Genomic DNA, 20,092 nt, shown 5'->3' with positions numbered 1-20,092 from the left:
ACTGAGGGAGTGAGAGGGAGGGACAACATTAACTGAGGGAGTGAGAGGGAGGGACAACATTAACTGAGGGAGTGAGAGGGAGGGACAACATTAACTGAGGGTGTGAGAGGGAGGGACAGCATTAACTGAGGGAGTGAGAGGGAGGGACAACATTAACTGAGGGAGTGAGAGGGAGGGACAACATTAACTGAGGGAGTGAGAGGGAGGGACAACATTAACTGAGGGAGTGAGAGGGAGGGACAACATTAACTGAGGGTGTGAGAGGGAGGGACAACATTAACTGAGGGAGTGAGAGGGAGGGACAACATTAACTGAGGGAGTGAGAGGGAGGGACAACATTAACTGAGGGAGTGAGAGGGAGGGACAACATTAACTGAGGGAGTGAGAGGGAGGGACAACATTAACTGAGGGAGTGAGAGGGAGAGACAACATTAACTGAGGGAGTGAGAGGGGGAGACAACATTAACTGAGGGAGTGAGAGGGAGTGACACCATTAACTGAGGGAGTGAGAGGGAGGGACAACATTAACTGAGGGAGTGAGAGGGAGAGACAACATTAACTGAGGGAGTGAGAGGGAGTGACACCATTAACTGAGGGAGTGAGAGGGAGGGACAACATTAACTGAGGGAGTGAGAGGGAGTGACACCATTAACTGAGGGAGTGACACCATTAACTGAGGGAGTGAGAGGGAGAGACAACATTAACTGAGGGAGTGAGAGGGAGAGACAACATTAACTGAGGGAGTGAGAGGGAGTGACACCATTAACTGAGGGAGTGAGAGGGAGGGACAACATTAACTGAGGGAGTGAGAGGGAGTGACACCATTAACTGAGGGAGTGAGAGGGAGGGACAACATTAACTGAGGGTGTGAGAGGGAGGGACACCATTAACTGAGGGAGTGAGAGGGAGGGACAACATTAACTGAGAGAGTGAGAGGGAGGGACACCATTAACTGAGGGTGTGAGAGGGAGGGACACCATTAACTGGGAGTGAGAGGGAGGGACAACATTAACTGAGGGAGTGAGAGGGAGTGACACCATTAACTGAGGGAGTGAGAGGGAGGGACACCATTAACTGAGGGTGTGAGAGGGAGGGACACCATTAACTGAGGGAGTGGGAGGGAGGGACACCATTAACTGAGGGAGTGAGAGGGAGTGACACCATTAACTGAGGGAGTGAGAGGGAGTGACACCATTAACTGAGGGAGTGAGAGGGAGAGACAACATTAACTGAGGGTGTGAGAGGGAGGGACACCATTAACTGGGAGTGAGAGGGAGGGACAACATTAACTGAGGGAGTGAGAGGGAGTGACAACATTAACTGAGGGAGTGAGAGGGAGGGACACCATTAACTGAGGGTGTGAGAGGGAGTGACACCATTAACTGAGGGAGTGAGAGGGAGAGACAACATTAACTGAGGGAGTGAGAGGGAGGGACAACATTAACTGAGGGAGTGAGAGGGAGGGACAACATTAATTGAGGGATTGAGAGGGAGTGACAACATTAACTGAGGGAGTGACACCATTAACCGAGGGAGTGAGAGGTATGTATGATGTATGTATGTATGAGAGGTATGTTGATAAGTATGTACCGGTCAGGCAGGGAGGAAGGCGTCGAGCGAGGGAACCGTGGTTTACTAAGGAAGTGGAAACTCTTGTTAAGAGGAAGAAGGAGGCCTATGTGAAGATGAGGTGTGAAGTTTCAGTTGGGGCGATGGATAGTTACAAGGTAGCGAGGAAGGATCTAAAGAGAGAGCTAAGACGAGCAAGCAGGGGACATGAGAAGTATTTGGCAGGAAGGATCAAGGAAAACCCAAAAGCTTTCTATAGGTATGTCAGGAATAAGCGAATGACTAGGGAAAGAGTAGGGCCAGTCAAGGACAGGGATGGGAAGTTGTGTGTGGAGTCTGAAGAGATAGGCGAGATACTAAATGAATATTTTTCGTCAGTATTCACTCAGGAAAAAGATAATGTTGTGGAGGAGAATGCTGAGCCCCAGGCTAATAGAATAGATGGCATTGAGGTACGTGGGGAAGAGGTGTTGGCAAGTCTGGACAGGCTGAAAATAGATAAGTCCCCGGGACCTGATGGGATTTATCCTAGGATTCTCTGGGAGGCCAGGGAAGAGATTGCTGGACCTTTGGCTTTGATTTTTATGTCATCATTGGCTACAGGAATAGTGCCAGAGGACTGGAGGACAGCAAATGTGGTCCCTTTGTTCAAAAAGGGGAGCAGAGACAACCCCGGCAACTATAGACCGGTGAGCCTCACGTCTGTAGTGGGTAAAGTCTTGGAGGGGATTATAAGAGACAAGATTTATAATCATCTAGATAGGAATAATATGATCAGGGATAGTCAGCATGGCTTTGTGAAGGGTAGGTCATGCCTCACAAACCTTATTGAGTTCTTTGAGAAGGTGACTGAACAGGTAGACGAGGGTAGAGCAGTTGATGTGGTGTATATGGATTTCAGCAAAGCGTTTGATAAGATTCCCCACGGTAGGCTATTGCAAAAAATACGGAGGCTGGGGATTGAGAGTGATTTAGAGATGTGGATCAGAAATTGGCTAGCTGAAAGAAGACAGAGGGTGGTGGTTGATGGGAAATGTTCAGAATGGAGTACAGTCACAAGTGGAGTACCACAAGGATCTGTTCTGGGGCCGTTGCTGTTTGTCATTTTTATCAATGACCTAGAGGAAGGCGCAGAAGGGTGGGTGAGTAAATTTGCAGACGATACTAAAGTCGGTGGTGTTGTCGATAGTGTGGAAGGATGTAGCAGGTTACAGAGGGATATAGATAAGCTGCAGAGCTGGGCTGAGAGGTGGCAAATGGAGTTTAATGTAGAGAAGTGTGAGGTGATTCACTTTGGAAGGAATAACAGGAATGCGGAATATTTGGCTAATGGTAAAGTTCTTGAAAGTGTGGATGAGCAGAGGGATCTAGGTGTCCATGTACATAGATCCCTGAAAGTTGCCACCCAGGTTGATAGGGTTGTGAAGAAGGCCTATGGAGTGTTGGCCTTTATTGGTAGAGGGATTGAGTTCCGGAGTCGGGAGGTCATGTTGCAGCTGTACAGAACTCTGGTACGGCCGCATTTGGAGTATTGCGTACAGTTCTGGTCACCGCATTATAGGAAGGACGTGGAGGCTTTGGAGCGGGTGCAGAGGAGATTTACTAGGATGTTGCCTGGTCTGGAGGGAAAATTTTATGAGGAAAGGCTGATGGACTTGAGGTTGTTTTCGTTGGAGAGAAGAAGGTTAAGAGGAGACTTAATAGAGGCATACAAAATGATCAGGGGGTTGGATGGGGTGGACAGTGAGAGCCTTCTCCCGCGGATGGATATGGCTGGCACGAGGGGACATAACTTTAAACTGAGGGGTAATACATATAGGACAGAGGTCAGAGGTAGGTTCTTTACGCAAAGAGTAGTGAGGCCGTGGAATGCCCTACCTGCTACAGTAGTGAACTCGCCAACATTGAGGGCATTTAAAAGTTTATTGGATAAACATATGGATGATAATGGCATAGTGTAGGTTAGATGGCTTTTGTTTCGGTGCAACATCGTGGGCCGAAGGGCCTGTACTGCGCTGTATTGTTCTATGTTCTATGAGGGAGTGAGAGGGAGGGACAACATTAACTGAGGGAGTGAGAGGGAGTGACACCATTAACTGAGGGAGTGACACCATTAACTGAGGGAGTGAGAGGGAGGGACAACATTAACTGAGGGTGTGAGAGGGAGAGACAACATTAACTGAGGGAGCGGCAACATTGAGTGAGAGGGAGTGACACCATTAACTGAGGGAGTGAGAGGGAGGGACAACATTAACTGAGGGTGTGAGAGGGAGGGACACCATTAACTGAGGGAGTGAGAGGGAGGGACACCATTAACTGAGGGAGTGACACCATTAACTGAGGGAGTGAGAGGGAGAGACAACATTAACTGAGGGAGTGAGAGGGAGGGACAACATTAACTGAGGGAGTGAGAGGGAGGGACAACATTAACTGAGGGTGTGAGAGGGAGGGACACCATTAACTGAGGGAGTGAGAGGGAGGGACACCATTAACTGAGGGTGTGAGAGGGAGAGACAACATTAACTGATGGTGTGAGAGGGAGGGACACCATTAACTGAGGGTGTGAGAGGGAGGGACACCATTAACTGAGGGTGTGAGAGGGAGAGACAACATTAACTGAGGGAGTGAGAGGGAGGGACACCATTAACTGTGGGTGTGAGAGGGAGTGACACCATTATCTGAGGGAGTGAGAGGGAGGGACAACATTAACTGAGGGAGTGAGAGGGAGTGACACCATTAACTGAGGGAGTGACACCATTAACTGAGGGAGTGAGAGGGAGGGACAACATTAACTGAGGGAGTGAGAGGGAGAGACAACATTAACTGAGGGAGTGAGAGGGAGGGACAACATTAACTGAGGGAGTGAGAGGGAGGGACAACATTAACTGAGGGTGTGAGAGGGAGGGACACCATTAACTGAGGGTGTGAGTGGGAGGGACACCATTAACTGAGGGAGTGAGAGGGAGTGACACCATTAACTGAGGGAGTGAGAGGGAGTGACACCATGAACTGAGGGAGTGAGAGGGAGGGACACCATTAACTGAGGGAGTGAGAGGGAGTGACACCATTAATTTAAATTGTGTTATGGTCAGTTTGGCTTCACCATAGTAATGCGGTGATGACTCCCCCTCTCTCAGAGCCTCCTGTGAGGATAGTGAACGGTGCAGATGACACAACGATGGAATATCTCCTTTCTGAATGCATTGGTCTGACCTGCGAACTCTCCCGCTCCAACGCTGAGGTGACATGGTACAAGGACGGATTGGAAATTGAGGAAAGTGGGAACGTTAAGCTGGAGTCACATGGAGTCCACAGGAGTCTGATTATTCAGAAGGCCGGAACGGAAGATTCTGGAGAATATGTCTGCGATGCTGGGGACGATTCGATCTTCTATGACATCACGGTGAAAGGTTAGACACTATGATAATATCAGTAAATATACACCCCCCTTCCCCCCCACTCCACCCGTCATTGCAAATATCTGGTGTCGGTCCAACGAGGTTCAATGTTGGTTGTGCAGAGTTTTGGGGTAATTTGAGAAGACATGAGGCACAGTGTATGAACTGTAACACAGTTGGTATAACCCCATGACTCTGTATCATGATATAGTGGGTTCAAGACCCCCACTTCAGTGCACGAGTACAACAATCAGGCTGATACTCCAGTACAGTACTGAGGGAGTGCTGCACTGTCAGAGGGTGTCCCTCCCTCTCACACCCTCAGTTAATGTTGTCCCTCCCTCTCACTCCCTCAGGACTGAGGGAGGGCTGCACTGTCAGAGGGTCAGTACTGAGGGAGGGCTGCACTGTCAGAGGGTAAGTACTGAGGGAGGGCTGCACTGTCAGAGGGTAAGTACTGAGGGAGTGCGCACTGTCAGAGGGGCAGGACTGAGGGAGGGCTGCACTGTCAGTGGGTCAGTACTGAGGGAGTGCCGCACTGTCAGAGGGTCAGTACTGAGGCAGTGCTGCACTGTCAGTGGGTCAGTACTGAGGGAGTGCTGCACTGTCGGAGGGTCAGTGCTGAGGGAGTGCCGCACTGTCAGAGGGTCAGTACTGAGGGAGCGCCGCACTGTCCGAGGGTCAGTGAGGGAGCGCCGCACTGTCCGAGGGTCAGTACTGAGGGAGCGCCACACTGTCTGAGAGTCAGTACTGAGTGAGTGCTGCACTGTCAGAGGGTCAGTACTGAGGGAGCGCCGCACTGTCAGAGGGTCAGTACTGAGGGAGCGCCGCACTGTCAGAGGGTCAGTACTGAGGGAGTGCCGCACTGTCAGAGGGTCAGTACTGAGGGAGTGCTGCACTGTCAGAGGGTCAGTGCTGAGGGAGTGCCGCACTGTCAGAGGGTCAGTGCTGAGGTAGTGCCGCACTGTCAGAGGGTCAGTACTGAGGCAGCGCCGCACTGTCCGAGGGTCAGTGAGGGAGCGCCGCACTGTCCGAGGGTCAGTACTGAGGGAGCGCCACACTGTCCGAGGGTCAGTACTGAGGGAGTGCTGGACTGTCAGAGGGTCAGTACTGAGGGAGCGCCACACTGTCAGAGGGTCAGCACTGAGGGAGCGCCACACTGTCAGAGGGTCAGTACTGAGGGAGTGCTGCACTGTCAGAGGGTCAGTGCTGAGGCAGTGCTGCACTGTCAGAGGGTCAGTACTGAGGGAGTGCTGCACTGTCAGAGGGTCAGTGCTGAGGCAGTGCTGCACTATCAGAAAGTCAGTACTGAGGGAGTGCCGCACTGTCAGAGGGTCAGTACTGAGGGAGTGCTGCACTGTCAGAGGGTCAGTATTGAGGGAGTGCCGCACTGTCAGAGGGTCAGTGCTGAGGGAGTGCTGCACTGTAAGTGGGTCAGTACTGAGGGAGTGCTGCACTGTCAGATGGTCAGTACTGAGGGAGTGCTGCACTGTCAGAGGGTCAGTACTGAGGGAGTGCTGTACTGTCAGAGGGTCAGTACTGAGGCAGTGCTGCACTGTCAGAGGGTCAGTACTGAGGGAGTGCTGTACTGTCAGAGGGCCAGTAATGCGGGAGTGCTGCACTGTCAGAGGGTCAGTTCTGAGGGAGTGCTGCACTGTCAGAGGGTCAGTACTGAGGGAGTGCTGCACTGTCAGAGGTCAGTACTGAGCGAGTGCTGCACTCTCAGAGGGTCAGTACTGAGGGAGTGCTGCCCTGTCAGACAGTTAGTACTGAGAGAGTGCTGCACTGTCAGAGGGTCCGTACTGAGGGAGTGCTGCACTGTCAAAGTGTCAGTACTGAGGGAGTGCTGCACTGTCAGAGGCTCAGTACTGAGGGAGTGCCGCACTGTCAGAGACTCAGTACTGAGGGAGTGCCGCACTGTCAGAGGGTCAGTACTGAGGGAGTGCTGCACTGCCAGAGGGGCAGTACTGAGGGAGTGCTGCACTGTCAGGGGGTCAGTACTGAGGGAGTGCTGCACTGTCAGTGGGTCAGGACTGAGGGAGTGCCGCACTGACAGAGAATCAGTTCTGAGGGAGTGCTGCACTGTCAGAGGGTCAGTATTGCGGGAGTGCCGCACTGTCAGAGGGTCAGTGTTGAGGGAGTGCTGCACTGTCAGAGGATCAGTGCTGAGGGAGTGCCGCACTGTCAGAGGGTCAGTACCGAGGGAGCGCCGCACTGTCGAAGAGTCAGTACTGAGGGAGTGCTGCACTGTCAGAGAGTCATTACTGAGGGAGTGCTGCTCTGTCAGAGGGTCAGTGCTGAGGGAATGCTGCACTGTCAGAGGGTCAGTACTGAGGCAGTGCTGCACTGTCAGAGGGTAAGTACTGAGGGAGTGCTGCACTATCAGAGGGCCAGTACTGAAGGAGTGCTGCAGTGTCAGAGGGCCAGTTCTGAGGGAGTGCTGCACTGTCAGAGGGTCAGTACTGAGGGAGTGCCGCACTGTCAGAGGGTCAGTACTGAGGGAGCGCTGCACCGTCAGAGGGTCAGTACTGAGGGAGTGCTGCACTGTCAGAGCGTCAGTACCGAGGGAGTGCTGCACTGCCAGAGGGTCAGTACTGAGGGAGTGCTGCACTGCCAGAGGGTCAGTACTGAGGGAGTGCTGCACTGTCAGAGGGTCAGTGCTGAGGGAGTGCCGCATTGTCAGAGGGTCAGTACTGTGGGAGTGCCGCACTGTCAGAGGGTCAGTACTGAGGGAGTGCTGCACTGTCAGAGGATCAGTACAGAGGGAGTGCTGCACTGTCAGAGGATCAGTGCTGAGGGAGTGCCGCACTGTCAGAGGGTGAGTACCGAGGGAGTGCCGCACTGTCAGAGAGTCAGTACTGAGGGAGTGCCGCACTGTCAGAGAGTCAGTACTGAGGGAGTGCTGCACTGTCAGAGGGTCAGTACTGATGGAGTGCTGCACTATCAGAGGGTCAGTACTGAGGGAGTGCCGCACTGTCAGGGAGTCAGTACTGAGGGAGTGCTGCACTGTCAGAGGGTCAGTACTGATGGAGTGCTGCACTATCAGAGGGTCAGTACTGACGGAGCGCTGCACTGTCAGAGGGTCAGTACTGAGGGTGTGCTGCACTCTCCAGAGTGTCAATCCTGAGGGAGTGCCGCACTGTCAGAGGGTCAGTACTGAGGGAGTGCTGCACTGTCTGACAGTCAGTACTGAGGGAGTGGCGCACTGTCAGAGGGTCAGTACTGAGGGAGTGCTGCACTGTCAGAGGGTCAGTGCTGAGGCAGTGCTGCACTGTCAGAGGGTCAGTACTGAGGGAGTGCTGCACTGTCAGAGGGTCAGTGCTGAGGCAGTGCTGCACTATCAGAGGGTCAGTACTGAGGGAGTGCTGCACTGTCAGAGGGTCAGTTCTGAGGGAGTGCCGCATTGTCAGAGGGTCAGTACTGTGGGTGTGCCGCACTGTCAGAGGGTCAGTACTGAGGGAGTGCTGCACTGTCAGAGGATCAGTACAGAGGCAGTGCTGCACTGTCAGAGGATCTGTGCTGAGGGAGTGCCGCACTGTCAGAGGGTCAGTACCGAGGGAGTGCCGCACTGTCAGAGAGTCAGTACTGAGGGAGTGCTGCTCTGTTAGAGGGTCAGTGCTGAGGGAATGCTGCACTGTCAGAGGGTCATTACTGAGGGAGTGCTGCTCTGTCAGAGGGTCAGTACTGATGGAGTGCTGCACTATCAGAGGGTCAGTACTGAGGGAGTGCCGCACTGTCAGAGGGTCAGTACTGAGGGAGTGCTGCACTCTCCAGAGGGTCAATCCTGAGGGAGCGCCGCACTGTCAGAGGGTCAGTACTGAGGGAGTGCTGCACTGTCAGAGGGTCAGTACTGAGGGAGTGCCGCACTGTCAGTGGGTCAGTACTGAGGGAGTGCTGCACTGTCAGAGAATCAGTACTGAGGGAGTGCTGCACTGTCAGAGGGTCAGTACTGATGGAGTGCTGCACTATCAGAGGGTCAGTACTGACGGAGCGCTGCACTGTCAGAGGGTCAGTACTGACGGAGTGCTGCACTATCAGAGGGTCAGTGCTGAGGGAGCGCCGCACTTTCAGAGGGTCAGTACTGAGGGAGTGCTGCACTGTCTGACAGTCAGTACTGAGGGAGTGGCGTACTGTCAGAGGGACAGTACTGAGGGAGTGCTGCACTGTCAGAGGGTCAGTGCTGAGGCAGTGCTGCACTGTCAGAGGGTCAGTACAGAGGGAGTGCTGCACTGTCAGAGGGTCAGTGCTGAGGCAGTGCTGCACTATCAGAAAGTCAGTACTGAGGGAGTGCCGCACTGTCAGAGGGTCAGTACTGAGGGAGTGCTGCACTGTCAGAGGGTCAGTGTTGAGGGAGTGCCGCACTGTCAGAGGGTCAGTGCTGAGGGAGTGCTGCACTGTCAGTGGGTCAGTACAGAGGGAGTGCTGCACTGTCAGATGGTCAGTACTGAGGGAGTGCTGCACTGTCAGAGGGTCAGTACTGAGGGAGTGCTGTATTGTCAGAGGGTCAGTACTGAGGGAGTGCTGCACTGTCAGCGGGCCAGTAATGCGGGAGTGCTGCACTGTCAGAGGGTCAGTTCTGAGGGAGTGCTGCACTGTCAGAGGGTTATAACTGAGGGAGTGCTGCACTGTCAGAGGTCAGTACTGAGCGAGTGCTGCACTCTCAGAGGGTCAGTACTGAGGGAGTGCTGCCCTGTCAGACAGTTAGTACTGAGAGAGTGCTGCACTGTCAGAGGGTCCGTACTGAGGGAGTGCTGCACAGTCAAAGTGTCAGTACTGAGGGAGTGCTGCACTGTCAGAGGCTCAGTACTGAGGGAGTGCCGCACTGTCAGAGGCTCAGTACTGAGGGAGTGCCGCACTGTCAGAGGGTCAGTACTGAGGGAGTGCTGCACTGCCAGAGGGTAAGTACTGAGGGGGTGCTGCACTGTCAGGGGGTCAGTATGGGGGAGTGCTGCACTGTCAGAGGATCAGGACTGAGGGAGTGCCGCACTGACAGAGAATCAGTTCTGAGGGAGTGCTGCACTGTCAGAGGGTCAGTATTGCGGGAGTGCCGCACTGTCAGAGGGTCAGTGTTGAGGGAGTGCTGCACTGTCAGAGGATCAGTGCTGAGGGAGTGCCGCACTGTCAGAGGGTCAGTACCGAGGGAGCGCCGCACTGTCGGAGAGTCAGTACTGAGGGAGTGCTGCACTGTCAGAGGGTCATTACTGAGGGAGTGCTGCTCTGTCAGAGGGTCAGTGCTGAGGGAATGCTGCACTGTCAGAGGGTCATTACTGAGGGAGTGCTGCTCTGTCAGAGGGTCAGTACTGAGGGAGTGCTGTACTGTCAGAGGGTCAGTACTGAGGCAGTGCTGCACTGTCAGAGGGTCAGTACTGAGGGAGTGCTGCACTGTCAGAGGGCCAGTACTGAGGGAGTGCTGCAGTGTCAGAGGGCCAGTTCTGAGGGAGCGCCACACTGTCAGAGGGTCAGTACTGAGGGAGCGCCACAATGTCAGAGGGTCAGTACTGAGGGAGTGCTGCACTGTCAGAGGATCAGTACTGAGGGAGCGCCACACTGTCCGAGGGTCAGTACTGAGGGAGCGCACACTGTCCGAGCGTCAGTACTGAGGGAGTGCTGCACTGTCAGAGGGTCAGTACTGAGGGAGTGCCGCACTGTCAGAGGGTCAGTACTGAGGGAGCGCCACACTGTCAGATGGTCAGTACTGAGGGAGCGCCGCACTGTCAGAGGGTCAGTACTGAGGGAGCGCCGCACTGTCAGAGGGTCAGTACTGAGGGAGTGCTGCACTGTCAGAGGGTCAGTACAGAGGGAGTACCGCACTGTCAGAGGGTCAGTATTGAGGGAGCGCCACACTGTCAGAGGGCCAGTAATGAGGGAGTGCCGCACTGTCAGAGGGTCAGTACTGAGGGAGCGCCACACTGTCAGAGGGTCAGTACTGAGGGAGTGCTGCACTGTCAGAGAATCAGTACTGAGGGAGTGCTGCACTGTCAGAGAATCAGTACTGAGGGGGTGCCGCACTGTCAGAGAGTCAGTACTGAGGGAGTGCTGCACTGTCAGAGGGTCAGTACTGAGGGAGTGCCACACTGTTAGAGGTTCAGTACTGAGGGAGTGCCGCACTGTCAGAGGGTCAGTACTGAGGGAGTGCTGCACTGTCAGAGAATCAGTACTGAGGGATTGCCGCACTGTCAGAGAGTCAGTACTGAGGGAGTGCTACACTGTCAGAGGGTCAGTACTGAGGGAGTGCTGCACTATCAGAGGGTCAGTACTGACGGAGCGCTGCACTGTCAGAGGGTCAGTACTGAGGGTGTGCTGCACTGTCAGAGGGTCAGTACTGAGGGAGTGCTGCAGTGTCAGAGGGCCAGTTCTGAGGGAGCGCCACACTGTCAGAGGGTCAGTACTGAGGGAGCGCCACAATGTCAGAGGGTCAGTACTGAGGGAGTGCTGCACTGTCAGAGGATCAGTACTGAGGGAGCGCCACACTGTCCGAGGGTCAGTACTGAGGGAGCGCACACTGTCCGAGCGTCAGAACTGAGGGAGTGCTGCACTGTCAGAGGGTCAGTACTGAGGGAGTGCCGCACTGTCAGAGGGTCAGTACTGAGGGAGCGCCACACTGTCAGAGGGTCAGTACTGAGGGAGCGCCGAACTGTCAGAGGGTCAGTACTGAGGGAGCGCCGCACTGTCAGAGGGTCAGTACTGAGGGAGTGCTGCACTGTCAGAGGGTCAGTACAGAGGGAGTACCGCACTGTCAGAGGGTCAGTACTGAGGGAGCGCCACACTGTCAGAGGGCCAGTAATGAGGGAGTGCCGCACTGTCAGAGGGTCAGTACTGAGGGAGCGCCACACTGTCAGAGGGTCAGTACTGAGGGAGTGCTGCACTGTCAGAGAATCAGTACTGAGGGAGTGCTGCACTGTCAGAGAATCAGTACTGAGGGAGTGCCGCACTGTCAGAGAGTCAGTACTGAGGGAGTGCTGCACTGTCAGAGGGTCAGTACTGAGGGAGTGCCACACTGTTAGAGGGTCAGTACTGAGGGAGTGCCGCACTGTCAGAGGGTCAGTACTGAGGGAGTGCTGCACTGTCAGAGAATCAGTACTGAGGGAGTGCCGCACTGTCAGAGATTCAGTACTGAGGGAGTGCTACACTGTCAGAGGGTCAGTACTGAGGGAGTGCTGCACTATCAGAGGGTCAGTACTGACGGAGCGCTGCACTGTCAGAGGGTCAGTACTGAGGGAGTGCTGCACTATCAGAGGGTCAGTGCTGACGGAGCACTGCACTGTCAGAGGGTCAGTACTGAGGGTGTGCTGCACTGTCAGAGGGTCAGTACTGAGGGAGTGCTGCACTGTCAGAGAGTCAGTACTGAGAGAGGGCTGCACTGTCAGAGGGTCAGTACTGAGGGAGTGCTGCACTGTCAGAGGGTCTGTATTCAGGGAGTGCTGCTCTGTCAGAGGATCAGTGCTGAGGGAGTGCCGCACTGTCAGAGGGTCAGTGCTGAGGGAGTGCCGCACTGTCAGAGGGACAGTACCGAGGGAGTGCCGCACTGTCGGAGGGTCAGTACTGAGGGAGTGCTGCACTGTCAGAGGGTCAGTATTGGATTGCCGCACTATCAGAGGGTCATTACTGAGGGAGTGCTGCTCTGTCAGATGGTCAGTGCTGAGGGAGTGCTGCACTGTCAGAGGGTCAGTACTGAGGGAGTGCCGCACTGTCAGAGGTTCAGTGCTGAGGGAGTGCCGCACTGTCAGAGGGTCAGTACTGTGGGAGTGCCGCACTATCAGAGGGTCTGTACTGAGGGAGTGCCGCACTGTCAGAGGGTCAGTGCTGAGGGAGTGCCGCACTGTCAGAGGGTCAGTACCAAGGGAGTGCCGCACTGTCAGAGAGTCAGTACTGAGGGAGTACTGCACAATCAGAGGGTCGTTACTGAGGGAGTGCTGCTCTGTCAGAGGGTCAGTGCTGAGGGAGTGCTGCAATGTCAGAGGTTCATTACTGAGGGAGTGCTGCTCTGTCAGGGGGTCAGTACTGAGGAAGTGCTGCACTGTCAGAGAATCAGTACTGAGGGAGTGCCGCAGTGTCAGACAGTCAGTACTGAGGGAGTGCTGCACTGTCAGAGGTTCAGTGCTGAGGGAGTGCCGCACTGTGAGAGGGTCAGTACTGAGGGAGCGCCACACTGTCAGAGGGTCAGTACTGAGGGAGCGCCACACTGCCAGAGGATCAGTACTGAGGGAGAGCTGCACTGTCAGAGGATCAGTACTGAAGGAGCGCCACACTGTCCGAGGGTCAGTACTGAGGGAGCGCCACACTGTCCGAGCGTCAGTACTGAGGGAGTGCTGCACTGTCAGAGGGTCAGTACTGAGGGAGTGCTGTACAGTCAGAGGGTCAGTACTGAGGCAGTGCTGCACTGTCAGAGGGTCAGTACTGAGGGAGTGCTGCACTGTCAGAGGGCCAGTACTGAGGGAGTGCTGCAGTGTCAGAGGGTCAGTTCTGAGGGAGTGCTACACTGTCAGAGGGTCAGTACAGAGGGCGTGCCGCACTGTCAGAGGGTCAGTACTGAGGGATCGCTGCACTGTCAGAGGGTCAGTACTGAGGGAGTGCTGCACTGTCAGAGGGTCAGTGCTGAGGGAGTGCTGCACTGTCAGAGGGTCTGTACTGCGGGAGTGCTGCACTGTCAGAGGGACAGTACTGAGGGTGTGCTGCACTGTCAGAGGGTCAGTACTGAGGGAGTGCTGTACTGTCAGAGGGTCAGTACTGAGGCAGTCCTGCACTGTCAGAGGGTCAGTACTGAGGGAGTGCCGCACTGACAGAGAATCAGTTCTGAGGGAGTGCTGCACTGTCAGAGGGTCAGTATTGCGGGAGTGCCGCACTGTCAGAGGGTCAGTGTTGAGGGAGTGCTGCACTGTCAGAGGATCAGTGCTGAGGGAGTGCCGCACTGTCAGAGGGTCAGTACCGAGGGAGCGCCGCATTGTCGAAGAGTCAGTACTGAGGGAGTGCTGCACTGTCAGAGGGTCATTACTGAGGGAGTGCTGCTCTGTCAGAGGGTCAGTGCTGAGGGAATGCTGCACTGTCAGAGGGTCAGCACTGAGGCAGTGCTGCACTGTCAGAGGGTAAGTACTGAGGGAGTACTGCACTATCAGAGGGCCAGTACTGAAGGAGTGCTGCAGTGTCAGAGGGCCAGTTCTGAGGGAGTGCTGCACTGTCAGAGGGTCAGTACTGAGGGAGTGCCGCACTGTCAGAGGGTCAGTACTGAGGGAGCGCTGCACTGTCAGAGGGTCAGTACTGAGGGAGTGCTGCACTGTCAGAGCGTCAGTACTGAGGGAGTGCTGCACTGCCAGAGGGTCAGTACTGAGGGAGTGCTGCACTGCCAGAGGGTCAGTACTGAGGGAGTGCTGCACTGTCAGAGGGTCAGTGCTGAGGGAGTGCCGCATTGTCAGAGGGTCAGTACTGTGGGAGTGCCGCACTGTCAGAGGGTCAGTACTGAGGGAGTGCTGCACTGTCAGAGGATCAGTACAGAGGGAGTGCTGCACTGTCAGAGGATCAGTGCTGAGGGAGTGCCGCACTGTCAGAGGGTGAGTACCGAGGGAGTGCCGCACTGTCAGAGAGTCAGTACTGAGGGAGTGCCGCACTGTCAGAGAGTCAGTACTGAGGGAGTGCTGCACTGTCAGAGGGTCAGTACTGATGGAGTGCTGCACTATCAGAGGGTCAGTACTGAGGGAGTGCCGCACTGTCAGAGGGTCAGTACTGATGGAGTGCTGCACTATCAGAGGGTCAGTACTGACGGAGCGCTGCACTGTCAGAGGGTCAGTACTGAGGGTGTGCTGCACTCTCCAGAGTGTCAATCCTGAGGGAGTGCCGCACTGTCAGAGGGTCAGTACTGAGGGAGTGCTGCACTGTCTGACAGTCAGTACTGAGGGAGTGGCGCACTGTCAGAGGGTCAGTACTGAGGGAGTGCTGCACTGTCAGAGGGTCAGTGCTGAGGCAGTGCTGCACTGTCAGAGGGTCAGTACTGAGAGAGTGCTGCACTGTCAGAGGGTCAGTGCTGAGGCAGTGCTGCACTATCAGAGGGTCAGTACTGAGGGAGTGCTGCACTGTCAGAGGGTCAGGGCTGAGGGAGTGCCGCATTGTCAGAGGGTCAGTACTGTGGGTGTGCCGCACTGTCAGAGGGTCAGTACTGAGGGAGTGCTGCACTGTCAGAGGATCAGTACAGAGGGAGTGCTGCACTGTCAGAGGATCTGTGCTGAGGGAGTGCCGCACTGTCAGAGGGTCAGTACCGAGGGAGTGCCGCACTGTCAGAGAGTCAGTACTGAGGGAGTGCTGCTCTGTTAGAGGGTCAGTGCTGAGGGAATGCTGCACTGTCAGAGGGTCATTACTGAGGGAGTGCTGCTCTGTCAGAGGGTCAGTACTGATGGAGTGCTGCACTATCAGAGGGTCTGTACTGAGGGAGTGCCGCACTGTCAGAGGGTCAGTACTGAGGGAGTGCTGCACTCTCCAGAGGGTCAATCCTGAGGGAGCGCCGCACTGTCAGAGGGTCAGTACTGAGGGAGTGCTGCACTGTCAGAGGGTCAGTACTGAGGGAGTGCCGCTCTGTCAGTGGGTCAGTACTGAGGGAGTGCTGCACTGTCAGAGAATCAGTACTGAGGGAGTGCTGCACTGTCAGAGGGTCAGTACTGAGGGAGTGCCGCACTGTCAGAGAGTCAGTACTGAGGGAGTGCTGCACTGTCAGAGGGTCAGTACTGATGGAGTGCTGCACTATCAGAGGGTCAGTACGGACGGAGCGCTGCACTGTCAGAGGGTCAGTACTCACGGAGTGCTGCACTATCAGAGGGTCAGTGCTGAGGGAGCGCCGCACTTTCAGAGGGTCAGTACTGAGGGAGTGCTGCACTGTCTGACAGTCAGTACTGAGGGAGTGGCGTACTGTCAGAGGGACAGTACTGAGGGAGTGCTGCACTGTCAGAGGATCAGTGCTGAGGCAGTGCTGCACTGTCAGAGGGTCAGTACAGAGGGAGTGCTGCACTTTCAGAGGGTCAGTGCTGAGGCAGTGCTGCACTATCAGAAAGTCAGTACTGAGGGAGTGCTGCACTGTCAGAGGGTCAGTACTGAGGGAGTGCTGCACTGTCAGAGGGTCAGTGTTGAGGGAGTGCCGCACTGTCAGAGGGTCAGTGCTGAGGGAGTGCTGCACTGTCAGTGGGTCAGTACTGAGGGAGTGCTGCACTGTCAGATGGTCAGTACTGAGGGAGTGCTGCACTGTCAGAGGGTCAGTACTGAGGGAGTGCTGTATTGTCAGAGGGTCAGTACTGAGGGAGTGCTGCACTGTCAGAGGGCCAGTAATGCGGGAGTGCTGCACTGTCAGAGGGTCAGTTCTGAGGGAGTGCTGCACTGTCAGAGGGTCAGTACTGAGGGAGTGCTGCACTGTCAGAGGTCAGTACTGAGCGAGTGCTGCACTCTCAGAGGGTCAGTACTGAGGGAGTGCTGCCCTGTCAGACAGTTAGTACTGAGAGAGTGCTGCACTGTCAGAGGGTCCGTACTGAGGGAGTGCTGCACTGTCAAAGTGTCAGTACTGAGGGAGTGCTGCACTGTCAGAGGCTCAGTACTGAGGGAGTGCCGCACTGTCAGAGGCTCAGTACTGAGGGAGTGCCGCACTGTCAGAGGGTCAGTACTGAGGGAGTGCTGCGCTGCCAGAGGGTCAGTACTGAGGGAGTGCTGCACTGTCAGGGGGTCAGTATGGGGGAGTGCTGCACTGTCAGAGGATCAGGACTGAGGGAGTGCCGCACTGACAGAGAATCAGTTCTGAGGGAGTGCTGCACTGTCAGAGGGTCAGTATTGCGGGAGTGCCGCACTGTCAGAGGGTCAGTGTTGAGGGAGTGCTGCACTGTCAGAGGATCAGTGCTGAGGGAGTGCCGCACTGTCAGAGGGTCAGTACCGAGGGAGCGCCGCACTGTCGGAGAGTCAGTACTGAGGGAGTGCTGCACTGTCAGAGGGTCATTACTGAGGGAGTGCTGCTCTGTCAGAGGGTCAGTGCTGAGGGAATGCTGCACTGTCAGAGGGTCATTACTGAGGGAGTGCTGCTCTGTCAGAGGGTCAGTACTGAGGGAGTGCTGTACTGTCAGAGGGTCAGTACTGAGGCAGTGCTGCACTGTCAGAGGGTCAGTACTGAGGGAGTGCTGCACTGTCAGAGGGCCAGTACTGAGGGAGTGCTGCAGTGTCAGAGGGCCAGTTCTGAGTGAGCGCCACACTGTCAGAGGGTCAGTACTGAGGGAGCGCCACAATGTCAGAGGGTCAGTACTGAGGGAGTGCTGCACTGTCAGAGGATCAGTACTGAGGGAGCGCCACACTGTCCGAGAGTCAGTACTGAGGGAGCGCACACTGTCCGAGCGTCAGTACTGAGGGAGTGCTGCACTGTCAGAGGGTCAGTACTGAGGGAGTGCCGCACTGTCAGAGGGTCAGTACTGAGAGAGCGCCACACTGTCAGAGGGTCAGTACTGAGGGAGCGCCGCACTGTCAGAGGGTCAGTACTGAGGGAGCGGCGCACTGTCAGAGGGTCAGTACTGAGGGAGTGCTGCACTGTCAGAGGGTCAGTACAGAGGGAGTACCGCACTGTCAGAGGGTCAGTACTGAGGGAGCGCCACACTGTCAGAGGGCCAGTAATGAGGGAGTGCCGCACTGTCAGAGGGTCAGTACTGAGGGAGCGCCACACTGTCAGAGGGTCAGTACTGAGGGAGTGCTGCACTGTCAGAGAATCAGTACTGTGGGAGTGCTGCACTGTCAGAGAATCAGTACTGAGGGAGTGCCGCACTGTCAGAGGGTCAGTACTGAGGGAGCGCTGCACTGCCAGAGGGTCAGTACTGAGGGAGTGCTGCACTGTCAGAGCGTCAGTACTGAGGGAGTGCTGCACTGTCAGAGCGTCAGTACTGAGGGTGTGCTGCACTGTCAGAGGGTCAGTGTTGAGGGAGTGCTGCACTGTCAGAGGATTAGTGCTGAGGGAGTGCCGCACTGTCAGAGGGTCAGTACCGAGGGAGCGCCGCACTGTCAGAGAGTCAGTGCTGAGGGAATGCTGCACTGTCAGAGGGTCATTACTGAGGGAGTGCTACTCTGTCAGAGGGTCAGTACTGAGGGAGTGCTGTACTGTCAGAGGGTAAGTACTGATGCAGTGCTGCACTGTCAGAGGGTCAGTACTGAGGGAGTGCTGCACTGTCAGAGGGCCAGTACTGAGGGAGTGCTGCAGTGTCAGAGGGCCAGTTCTGAGGGAGTGCTGCACTTTCAGAGGGTCAGTATTGAGGGAGTGCCGCACTGTCAGAGGGTCAGTACTGAGGGAGCGCCACACTGTCAGAGGGTCAGTACTGAGGGAGTGCTGCACTGTCAGAGAATCAGTACTGTGGGAGTGCTGCACTGTCAGAGAATCAGTACTGAGGGAGTGCCGCACTGTCAGAGAGTCAGTACTGAGGGAGTGCCGCACTGTCAGAGGGTCAATACTGAGGGAGTGCTGCACTTTCAGAGGGTCAGTACTGAGGGAGTGCTGTATGTCAGAGGGTCAGTACTGAGGGAGTGCTGTATGTCAGAGGGTCAGTACTGAGGGAGTGCTGCACTGTCAGAGGGTCAGTACTGAGGGAGTGCTGTATGTCAGAGGGTCAGTACTGAGGGAGTGCTGTATGTCAGAGGGTCAGTACTGAGGGAGTGCTGCACTGTCAGAGGGTCAGTACTGAGGGAGTGCTGTATGTCAGAGGGTCAGTACTGAGGTAGTGCTGCTCTGTCAGAGGATCAGTGTTGATGGAATGCTGCTCTGTCAGAGGTTAATTACTGAGGGAGTGCTGCTCTGTCAAAGGGTCATTACTGAGGGAGTGCTGCACTGTCAGAGGGTCAGTACTGAGGGAGTGCTGTACTGTCAGAGGGTCAGTACTGAGGGAGTGCTGCTCTGTTAGAGGGTCAGTACTGAGGGAGTGCTGCTCTGTCAGAGGGTCAGTACTGAGGGAGTGCTGCACTGTCAGAGGGCCAGTACTGAGGGAGTGCTGCAGTGTCAGAGGGCCAGTTCTGAGGGAGTGCTGCACTGTCAGAGGGTCAGTACTGAGGGAGTGCCGCACTGTCAGAGGGTCAGTACTGAGGGAGCGCTGCACTGCCAGAGGGTCAGTACTGAGGGAGTGCTGCACTGTCAGAGCGTCAGTACTGAGGGAGTGCTGCACTGTCAGAGCGTCAGTACTGAGGGTGTGCTGCACTGTCAGAGGGTCAGTGTTGAGGGAGTGCTGCACTGTCAGGGGATTAGTGCTGAGGGAGTGCCGCACTGTCAGAGGGTCAGTACCGAGGGAGCGCCGCACTGTCAGAGAGTCAGTGCTGAGGGAATGCTGCACTGTCAGAGGGTCATTACTGAGGGAGTGCTACTCTGTCAGAGGGTCAGTACTGAGGGAGTGCTGTACTGTCAGAGGGTAAGTACTGATGCAGTGCTGCACTGTCAGAGGGTCAGTACTGAGGGAGTGCTGCACTGTCAGAGGGCCAGTACTGAGGGAGTGCTGCAGTGTCAGAGGGCCAGTTCTGAGGGAGTGCTGCACTGTCAGAGGGTCAGTACTGAGGGAGTGCCGCACTGTCAGAGGGTCAGTACTGAGGGAGCGCTGCACTGTCAGAGGGTCAGTACTGAGGGAGTGCTGCACTGTCAGAGCGTCAGTACTGAGGGAGTGCTGCACTGCCAGAGGGTCAGTACTGAGGGAGTGCTGCACTGCCAGAGGGTCAGTGCTGAGGGAGTGCTGCACTGTCAGAGGGTCAGTGCTGAGGGAGTGCCGCATTGTCAGAGGGTCAGTACTGTGGGAGTGCCGCACTGTCAGAGGGTCAGTACTGAGGGAGTGCTGCACTGTCAGAGGATCAGTACAGAGGGAGTGCTGCACTGTCAGAGGATCAGTGCTGAGGGAGTGCCGCACTGTCAGAGGGTCAGTACCGAAGGAGTGCCGCACTGTCAGAGAGTCAGTACTGAGGGAGTGCTGCACTGTCAGAGGGTCATTACTGAGGGAGTGCTGCTCTGTTAGAGGATCAGTGCTGAGGGAATGCTGCACTGTCAGAGGGTCATTACTGAGGGAGTGCTGCTCTGTCAGAGGGTCAGTACTGAGGGAGTGCTGCACTGTCAGAGAATCAGTACTGAGGGAGTGCTGCTCTGTCAGAGGGTCAGTACT

General features: G+C 55.6%; 1 protein-coding gene across 6 annotated transcripts in view; it reads left to right on the top strand.

The window, feature by feature from the left end:
• Positions 1-20,092, top strand: part of LOC140386457 (obscurin-like protein 1) — a 329,104-nt gene that overhangs the window by 49,672 nt on the left and 259,340 nt on the right. For all 6 annotated transcript variants that reach the window (XM_072468832.1, XM_072468865.1, XM_072468847.1 and 3 more), the window contains exon 8: positions 4,707-4,979. In XM_072468832.1, the coding sequence (XP_072324933.1) occupies positions 4,707-4,979 (273 nt within the window). The remainder of the gene's footprint in view (positions 1-4,706; positions 4,980-20,092) is intronic.

Source organism: Scyliorhinus torazame, chromosome 2 (assembly GCF_047496885.1).
Source record: "Scyliorhinus torazame isolate Kashiwa2021f chromosome 2, sScyTor2.1, whole genome shotgun sequence".
Lineage (NCBI taxonomy): Eukaryota > Metazoa > Chordata > Chondrichthyes > Carcharhiniformes > Scyliorhinidae > Scyliorhinus > Scyliorhinus torazame.
Note: the sequence above shows the minus strand (reverse complement) of the source record. Positions and strands in the feature narration are given on the sequence as shown.